Source organism: Falco cherrug, chromosome 8, assembly GCF_023634085.1.
Source record: "Falco cherrug isolate bFalChe1 chromosome 8, bFalChe1.pri, whole genome shotgun sequence".
NCBI classification, from domain to species: Eukaryota; Metazoa; Chordata; class Aves; order Falconiformes; family Falconidae; genus Falco; species Falco cherrug.
Window position 1 is genome coordinate 582,105 of NC_073704.1, and position 9,976 is coordinate 592,080.

At 39.6% G+C, this 9,976-nt stretch overlaps 1 protein-coding gene across 3 annotated transcripts in view; it reads right to left on the minus strand.

Moving 5' to 3' along the window:
- AOX1 (aldehyde oxidase 1) overlaps window positions 1-9,976 on the minus strand; it is a 46,611-nt gene extending 36,635 nt beyond the window's left edge. Inside the window, exons 1-8 of one of the 3 annotated variants that reach the window (XM_027807104.2) lie at window positions 9,850-9,976; window positions 8,805-8,911; window positions 6,906-6,963; window positions 4,079-4,175; window positions 2,773-2,881; window positions 2,105-2,231; window positions 1,169-1,230; window positions 476-556 (exon numbers count right to left, since the gene is read on the minus strand). In XM_027807104.2, coding sequence (XP_027662905.1) covers window positions 476-556; window positions 1,169-1,230; window positions 2,105-2,231; window positions 2,773-2,881; window positions 4,079-4,175; window positions 6,906-6,933 — 504 coding nt within the window. In that variant the 5' untranslated portion in view covers window positions 6,934-6,963; window positions 8,805-8,911; window positions 9,850-9,976. Of the gene's footprint in view, window positions 1-475; window positions 557-1,168; window positions 1,231-2,104; window positions 2,232-2,772; window positions 2,882-4,078; window positions 4,176-6,905; window positions 6,964-8,053; window positions 8,759-8,804; window positions 8,912-9,849 lie in introns of those variants that run through there. The other 2 variants (XM_027807102.2, XM_027807103.2) reach the window with 2 other exon arrangements.

Consider the following 9,976-nt stretch of genomic DNA (forward strand, 5'->3'; position numbering starts at 1 on the left):
TTTTGAAGAGCATATCAGTTCTACAGACTCAAGACAGATTCTGAAGAGATCAGTGGTTACATTCAGATCATCACGGATCACTGATTTAAGACAGTTTCACATATGCCCTGATTCCTTGCACAATATGATGATCACTGTGTGAGTAGAGCTGAGAGTATTAATATTTCTGAACTTGAAGAACTGCTCAAATCTCAGCTCTGGAGCTCCAAACTACCTTATACCAACTATCTGCCACCACATCATCATCTCATCATACAAATCTACACAAAGAATCTTTAATTTTTAGGAATGTTTCCAAATTTCTAGAGAGTAATAATAAAATACCTTATTCAGTAATTAATATGTAAGGTGAATAAGGTGGAGCATAAAAACGACAGTAGACTGCATTTACTTTAATTACAAGAAAAAAGCCATGCAATATTATTTCTGTAAATCTTACACCTAAATATCACAGGTAAAATACTTAAACCCTCACCTTCTCTTCCTTGTCAAACAAGTCATCTTCCTGATCCAAGCAACACTTTCCATTTGCTTTCCTTTGACAACAAACAGAGTCCTAAAGAGGAATATTCCATTAGTGAAATACTGCCCAGTATGGCAATGAGTTAAACACTGCTGAAGCTGGTAAGAGTGTCTCTTTATATTTTAATAAGGTTCTAGATGGAAGTTTAATAATAAGCTAAATTGGAAGGATTGTCTCTTAAAGAAGTGGTATTAAAAAACAACAAAATCATTAGATGTTGAAGCCCTTAATACAAAATAATTCATACTATGTGAAATTCAGTTGACCTTGTGAGAGCACACATAGATGGTCTCTATCATTTCTTTTACCCACTGTTCACTCTCAGTTCTTTCACTGTAGGTTTCTGACATGTTGCATTACATGATAAATTATTAAAAACATCAATCCAAGTTTTGCTTTTATTTATGCCAGTACTGACCCACAGTAAAACACATGGAGTTACTTCAGATTACTCTTCGTAATACAGGCTAGACTCCAAGTTCATTTCTGTTAATAAATTTTCCTGATGGGTTAGGCCACTATACACCTTAGTCAGACCTACATCTCTTAACAGAGGAAAGAGATGATCTCAATGAAAATCTTGACGGTTTGTGCACATATATACACTAATGGGCACAATCCAGCATTCCTGTCATCACTACTTACCTTACAGAAGGTTTTACAGGCATCTAGGATTGGCCTATATCCGGTACAGCGGCACAAGTTCCCTGAAAAAGGAAATGGGTAAAAAAAAGCATGTGGCTTTAAAATATCATGTCTTTATATGAGGTTTGTATTTTTGAAGCTTAAGGAGAAGTGTTAGCTCTCTGAAAGACAAAAAAGATCAGCATCACAAGACTTAGGACCCTGCCAGCTTCTGAGGAAAAAGGCTCTTGTTTCAAGGACAGTACAAATTACTTGAGAGCTGCACTAGAGGGAATGCTGGCTATGGCTTAGTATGCAGGAGATGGTACAATATTCTTTAACACCCTCAAAATGTTTTTCTCCTTCCCCCTGACTTATTTCTAATACTGAAGACTGTTAGCACTACACTTCTGTCTAAGTCCACCTCATAGTAACTGGGAATGTCTTTGGCTCCACTGTGACTCTGGAGCACAACAGACGACAGAATGCTATTTTACCTGCAATAAATGCTCACACTTCCCCTTAGTGAAGATGGTCTGTATCTCTCCACTTTATTTGACTGTTTTATTCCTACCACAAATGGGCTCTCCTGTGAGTCTTAGGACATTTCTCAACTCCAAATGCACGGATCTCTGAGATGTTCAGACACAACTACTTCTCCAACATGACAACATTTTTTCATGTCTGATTTAAAGCACTTCAAAAGACATATATGGGGATGTTTTGAACGCTGTCCCTGAAACAATCCCCAGTTCCATGCTTCATTTTCCAGGAGAAAAGAATGACAGAGAATACAAGTTCTGTATTCAGTAGCAAATCTGCTGGGAAGCACAATTTGTATAAAGTGCATACACACATGGATGCATGTGTGTGTTCTCACACAGACATGCACTCACAAAGCATTTGAAGAAAAGTATTAAAGGACATACCTACAAAGTAAAAAGTGGCAATATTTACCAGCCAGAGCTGCAATCATCTGCTCTGCAGTTGGTTCTGGGTGGTTTCTTAGCAAAGTGTATATGGACATCACCATTCCAGGGGTACAGAAACCACACTGGGAGCCATGGCACTTGGCCAGCCTTTCCTGAAATGAAACACCACAAATAGCACTCCTTCCAGTGTACATCACCATTCTAATGAACACTGTCTTAAACAGGAGATGCCATGCCAAACACTGTCTTCATAGTAAATCAGACTTTTAGAGTAAAACTATTTATGCAATCTCAAATAAGAATAATTATTTTGGGTGTGATGCCCAGGCACATCTTACTAAGGTAACTTATTAACCTTTAGTGGACTTCTGACTTTTCCGCATTCATACTAAAACATCAGCTAAAGAGGCATTGTCTAAAATGCAACATTAGCTAAAACAGAGCACAAGCCTGATCCATTCCAATAATTTGTACATCTAATCAGGCTGTCAGTATCAAAGCATCTACTGTGAGCCATATCTCATCAGCCTTGATCAACCAACCATCAGAAACTTGTGTTGTCTTCTGTTATGGTTTAGCAGGGAGAATAATCACCATATGAAATTCCTGTGCCCTAGAAGCACTGCCACTCAAGCCACCCCATAAAAAAGAAGAAATCAGTAATCCTCTTACACAGTTACACCGTACTCTCACCTGAACGGGATGAATCCTGGTTTTCGTACTTCCAACACCTTCCACTGTGGTCACTGCTGCACCATACAAGGAGCAAATGGGAAGCAAACATGCATTTGCTGAATAATGTCTTTGGAGACATAAAGGAGAATAAAGAACATGAATATTATTGTGTTATAACAAAGATGCATTAATATAATTTTGTGATCAATCAAGACATAGTTTGTACTTACAAAGCAGTCATTATTATATAATTTGGAATTACGAGAGAATAAGCTTTATAGAAGGGATCACTTACTAGCTGTGTCTCTTGTCCCCTAGTATAAAAACCATATCTATGAGGACAGTTCTGTAGAATTTATATCTTCTGTAATACTTCAGTCTTTTCTAATTGCCCTCTTGTCCCTCCCACCCACAAGCAATCTGTCAAGTATGCTTTGGAAGAGGAAAATGGGGAAGGGAGGGTTGGTGTGGTCACTTGAAGGAAGTAAAGAATTATGGCTGCAAATTTATAATCAAATTTCTCAACCAAAGGAAATTCTGACGTAAAATAAATACCACTCTAAATAGGAATGACATACCAAAATAAAACTTCTTCAACACTTTTAATCATTAATAATTGAAACTGTTTGCTTTACAATTGCTGAAATGTTTCATCTCAAGTGTCATTCTGACTGTTTTAATTTTGACTCTCGTAACTTTAAACATTTTCATTTCCCTTGCATTCCAATGTAACGCAATTGTCAAAAGGAACACCTGGAATGTTTTGACTTCACCCCCCTCCCCCCCCCCCCCAAAAAAAAATACTCAGATGACAATGACATGTTACTGTTTAACAATTTGACTGGAGTTTTATGAATTTATAAGTAATTTATTCCAGGTTTTAGCTTAATGGAACTCTGGTTTTGAGTTTCAAAGTCTTTCCTTTTGTGGGTGGGGTGTACAGAAGGAGTTCAGTATTAAAGGGCTGGTAAGACCCAAACTTCTGCCTGCCCTGTCTTCCCACCAGTCATATGACAAAGCTGCAGGTAGGAGACACATTCCAGTGGTCAATACAAAGGGTGTTAAATGTAGGTCTCTGAAATTCTTGGAGCTGCCAGCATATATGAGCAAATTAGGCATTTAAGCATGAAAATTCAGCAAATTTACAACATAGTCGAATCACAGTATTTTACAGTGTTCTCTTTTGGATAAAGTCACACTTCCTTTGGATTATTTTATTACTATGTACAGATTCTGCAACTTTGTTTTTACAGTTTCATGTCTGGAAATGGTATCTACAGTCATAAAATTCTGTATGGTTTCCAAAATTTTCTGTTAAGGATACCGTATCTTCTTTGAAGCTGGCTCATAAGTTGAGATCATCACCGTGCAGGCACCACAGCCACCTCCTCCACAGCCATACTTAGTTCCTGTAAGACGGACTGAAAATGCTGCCGTTAGGGAAAAAAAAAGTATCAAGTTTCATTTTGGTCTTTATTCTGCTCAAAAGCTCGAGGCCATCTTTTTTTCCTGAACTGCTAAGGAACATAGAATTGTTTTGGTATGATAGCATATGTATCACAGTCCTTTTTATGCTGGATTAAAATTTTCAGTGAAAATTAAGACTGAAGCTAAGGAATGATATGACCAAAATTTTGTTCTCAAGAAAACAGAAAACTTGATCCTGACTTCTTTTGGAAGAGGAGCAAGTTAGGACAGAGAGAGGAAATGAAAAACAGTCTTCCAAGTGAAAATATGCAAGGAAGATGTATAATGGGCTATATATAAATAGCTATGTTTTAATAGCCAAGACATGTAAATAGCTATATATATGAAGTTCCAGTGGAACACTAAAACCAATATCCCAGTTTTTCTCAGAAGGCCCATTTATATTAACCTTGCATCTCATCTGAAAGATCATACTTCTGAGAGAAGTGCTCACTTCTATGAATCTGGAACAGTGGCCAACCTGAAGCTGTGAATTGACAAAGCTGATTTAATGTTATAGAGCCACACCAAAGGGAAGATGCCTCACTCCTCATTTCTTCCTCCTCTGCTGTCCCTCTTCTTCCTGACGTTATCTGCTTCATAACCCAAGACCTTGTGCATCAAGTGGTTTTCTCACCAGTCCCTTCCATGAACAGACTAAAGCAGGGGTCCTCAAACTTTTTAACTAGGAGGCTAGCGCGCGGATGAAGTGGCAGGCAGTCATCTGTGGCTGTTTGGTTTCCCCCTCAAGCCCCGGCGGGGGGAGCAGGGGGGTGTCCGTAAATACCAGGGGCCGGATTGAGCACCCTGGGGGGCCGTATCCAGCCTGTGGGCCGTAGTTTGAAGACCCCTGGACTAAAGACAAGCTGACTGATTAGTGACCTAGTCCCTAATCCAGCTGAAAGCCTTTTTCCTGGGTTAGTTTCCTGATGGCCTAAGGAATGTAATTAGTACACAGAGAGGTCTGAGCAACAACACAGCTGGCACAACGTGCAGGAAGAGAATTGTCTACCAGGAGCTGGGAATAGGGGAAGAGAAACAGGCCACCTTCTTTTCACCCCACATTGTCAAAAGAAAAAAAAATTTTGTCAATGTGAGAGTTAGCATTCTTCACTTGCAATAAAGCTTTGAGATGCACGTATGGCTTTAAAGCCTTATCTAAGCTCTACCACTTTTTCCACTGTAAAGTGCTTTACTGAGCCCTTTCACAGACATCCTAAGCTGTCAGATAAACCAAATACATTTTAAGATAGTTTCTTTCCTTCTTGCACTCCTGTTTACTTGTTAATTTACAACAGGCCTTTCAGTTATTAACAGTGGTCTAATGTGCCAATTCCTATGACATTTAGCCTCAAAAAAGATGACAGGGGATGTTTAGATTGGATATTACAAAAAATTTCTTCACCAACAGGGTTATCAATCATTGGAAGAGCCTGCCCAGGGAAGTGGTGGAATCACCATCCCTGGAGGTATTTAAAAGACATGTAGATGTGGCACTTATGCACATGGTTTAGTGGTGGACTTGGCAGTGCTAGGGTAATGGTTGGACTCAATCTTAAGGGTCTTTTCCGTCATAAATGACTCCATGACTCTACAATTCCACTTTTTATAGTCCAATGAAGTCTGAAGTTGTTCAAATTACCGAAGAATAATTTCATCAGCACCAGAACTACAGCAAGCAAGCTATTCTGCTACAGACTCCTTATGACTGACCAGTAACAAACATGTTTTGACTTCACTTTTTCTTCTGAGACAAGTCTAAAAACTGTCTCTGGTGTGAATTCTATAGTATACAGTACATCACTTGTCCTGTGGGGGTATGTTTCACAAGACAGTATGGGAAGCTGCAAAAAGGAGAGATTCTGCCCTGCTCCTGGCTCAGTCCCTACAAGTATCCAGAACATTACAGAATAGCCTCATGAGCACTGGGAATAAATTTGTGGCACAGCAGATTTTGGTAGCCTAAGAACAGCTGAGAGCAGACACACGGTCAGGCCTCTGAAATGGTGAAGTGAAGGAGAGAAAAGATCAGAGGAAGTGCTGCACAATTTGTAGTAAACCAAAAGGCACTGAGCTGTGGACTGAAACCAAAACAGGAGGAAAGAACCTCGTTTGCAAAGCCAAAACTGGCAGGGTGAGAGCTCTAGCTCTCCCTACTTCTGTTCTGTCTACTTAATTTATTTTTTTTCTCTTTAAAAAACACACTTGTTCATATTTACTTAGTATTAAACCTGGGTTTTGATTTTAGAAATCTGTCTGGAGTTCTTATCATGAGAAAAGAGAGATTACCTCAAAATTCCAGCAGACTCAGGGTCTCATGACAAGATCTCCCCTTTCGTGGGAGAGAGACACTTACAAAACCTGGAGACTACTATTCTGTCAAGCTTTATGTATACTGGCCAAAAGGTTCTTAGGTTTCTTTATGGGCGGAGAGGGGAGGAACACAGATACACAGCACACCTGATGACATAACTTTGTTTGTTTAGGGAACTACACTAAAAATACAGCAGCTCACTGAGGAGTATTTGACTTAAGAAATACACAGTTTAATATGATTGCTTTATCTTAAGGGAGTCACAACTTCCCTAACCTGGTAAATCACATTTTAATTAGCATTTATGAGAATTCTGCTCAAATAAGACTTTCAAATGAGTGATTTAAGGGAACAGACAAGAAAAGGATACGTCTCTTTCTCAGGTAAGACAACAGCATTTGTTCAGGATCAGCATTTTTCTCTATTATCTGCAGGAAGAAATTAAAAACAAGGTTTAACCATGGAATCAAGGCTTTTCAAAAGTCAGGGCTCATACTACATTCCTACAAAGCCAGAAGAAAATCCTTCTCTGGTTCCCTCTCATAGAACTAGACTAATTGCCAAAGACCACGGGAGAGTTTGGGCTGTTCTGGAAATTCTGTCTCAGACAAACATTTCCAGGAAAGAAGTGCCAGGGCACCTCGCAACCACTAAAAATAACTGCTGCTCAGTGGAAGGTCATACTGAGGGAAGTTACCTTCAGCCACACTAGAAATAAAAATGAAGGCCTTTGCTAAAATAGAGGCAGCATAGCACAAAGAATTAATTAATTGCAGCTTTCAGAGTCTCCCTGGCACTTTAACACACTGGGATGAACACAACAGGAAGCCTGTAAGGCTGTCAGCAGGAACCAGTTTTCTTCCAGCCTTATTTATATAAACTTTAACCAACAACAGAGTGCAACAGAAATGCCTAAATTCTTGATTGGTTACAGTATTTCTTATTCTAGAATCAGCTGGTTCCTTCCAGTTCACTGAATCAACAACCAGTTTAATTTTGATCTTTCAGTATTATCTTTACACTGGCCAATAGTCCATATTTTGGCACCCAAGTCTTGCAGTCTCTCTGTTGTGCCTCTGAAAACCTGGTACCTCTTCTCTGATACCATCAAAGATGAGAAGCCAGGCACGTACAAATGAAAAACTAGTTTGCTTACCTACCAGATTTGATACCCAGTTGGAAGTTCATTTCCCTTTTATGTATTTTTTCCCCCCAAATGCAACAGAGCTGGCTAAAATGGAATGTTGTAATCACACCTGTCCTCTGCTTCTTCTCGCCTTCTAACAGCATTTGCTGTATGCAGAAGATCATTAGCTAAGTAACGCAATACTCAGACGCTGTCTCGCTTCTTACTCAGCAAGGAGGAGATGGGAAGAAATGCTTCTGGAGGCCTGTGTGAGGATTTGGTTATAGTCCCATGAGGAAGTCCGAGGAAACCAAATCTATGCCTGCACCCTTTGGGGCTACTTCTGGAGCTGCAGCCCCCCTTTCTTCACGCTCCTTTCAGGGAGCACTTACCTTCCTCCCATTTACATAGAAAATCAGGTCGTCAGCCCCAGCCGCCCCTTGCAGAGACATTGCACCCCTGCCCCGGAACCAGCAGGAGCTCCCGAGCAGCTGCAGCAGCTGCCGCTGGAGACCCCTTGGCAGGCAGGGCGGGGCCGCGCCGCAGCGGGGCGGGCACGGCGGCCGCGGGCGGGGCTGGGGGGGGCCGGGCAGCCGCCGACGGAGCGGAGGAGTATCGCAGCTGCGGTGCGCAGGAGAGTTACACGTCATTAGTTCTTCACGTTTAGAGCTAACCGCACCATTTAGTTACTGGATCCCTGTAAGGTATATTCAGACCTCACGCCTTCTCAAAGGACATGCACGTTCCTCCAGAGCAAAACGGCCACATTAGCAATGAGCGCTGTTGCTACTAGCAATAAAATCTCCAAAGGCAGTTTTGAACTGTGATCAAATCCGCAATGTAGTGATCGTGAGCCAAATGGGAACTGTGCATAAATTTGCACTCGCAAAATAACCGGCTGTAATTTTGAGGTGTTAGAAGCATTTGTAAGGGCTACTTGTGCAAGCGAGGGTTTATAGACTAATAAATATTTTCCTCTTCCTGGTTTACCTAAATATGCAGAAGTAGTTTTCCTACTTCAAAACCAATCAAAATCGTTATTAGAGGTAAACTAAAATACTAAAATATTAAAATGTAAAAATAATTAGATTGAATAAACATGAGAAAAGCAGCTTTGAAGCTATAAAAATAAGTTCAAATTACCTGATGCTCAGCAAAATAACCTCGATCCCTGTGACAGCCACAGATTAATTTTTATCTCAAATATCATGAGCTTTTTTCTGGCAAGAACTTAAAATATACCAACTGACCTGGTAAAACAAGCATAGTTAGTGAAGATTCAACAGGCAATGTAACATTATTTATGCAGTACCTAAAGCAGTTGATCATTCTGCAGAACAGTTAAAAGAAGTGCATCCTAGAAAATAACAAAGTATATTTCCTCTCTGTACAGAACACCAATTTGAGCAACAAAAACAGTTAAGGATGGAGAAAACAAGGAAAGAAGGGCAGTAGCAACAATAACATGATTTCAGAGTTACTTAAAGTGACTTCTGCACATCTTCAGGTCATTTTCTTTATCCTCTGTTACTTTGAAAAATACATACACTAAAAGGCTTGCAAGAAACTAAGGCATAAAGCCGGAGGCCTTATACTTTTATTGAAAACTACATGCTTTTTTTTTTTTTGAACACCCTAGCAGTCAAGCTGGTAACACCTGAGGCTGTGTGGAACAACACTAAAAAACAGTGAAGACCACCTCCAAAGAAATTATTTTTTTTCTGAGAAAATGAAGCATGTTTCTTGCTTCTGTTTCTTGCTTTCAAACCTCAGGCAACAGAGAGAAACAACCATTTAAAAAAAACACTGTGTTTTGCTGCTGCAGTGCCAACACAGGGAATACAAGTTGTAACAGATACTTCTTTTGGATTTCTAATGACACAGCTGGTGATGTTGACAAACAGTAAAAGCTAGCAAGAACATTTAAATTAAAAAAAACGCAAACAATTAATTACACTTGGTAAAAAAATACAAGAAAAAACTATAAAAATATTCTATGTGTCAATATTATTTAAAAAATAATTAATCAGGACAGAATCTATCTTCCCAACCGTTTCTGCACCTCTTCATAATGGTCTTGCTAATGTAGTGACATAAACAGCATGTTTCGGAAAGAAAAAAATCTGTTTGCCAAAATGTCTCAGATAATAATTTTAACAGCTTTGTTTTGCAATACAGATGACATTACCTGGGTGATAACCTAAGTTTCGTATTGGATGAATTTTCATGCTGATGGAATATTTGTTTTTCCTGTGAGGTTTTATATGAAAACATCTTGCTCTCCTTATTGCTGTACTTCTACAGTCTTTGCATGG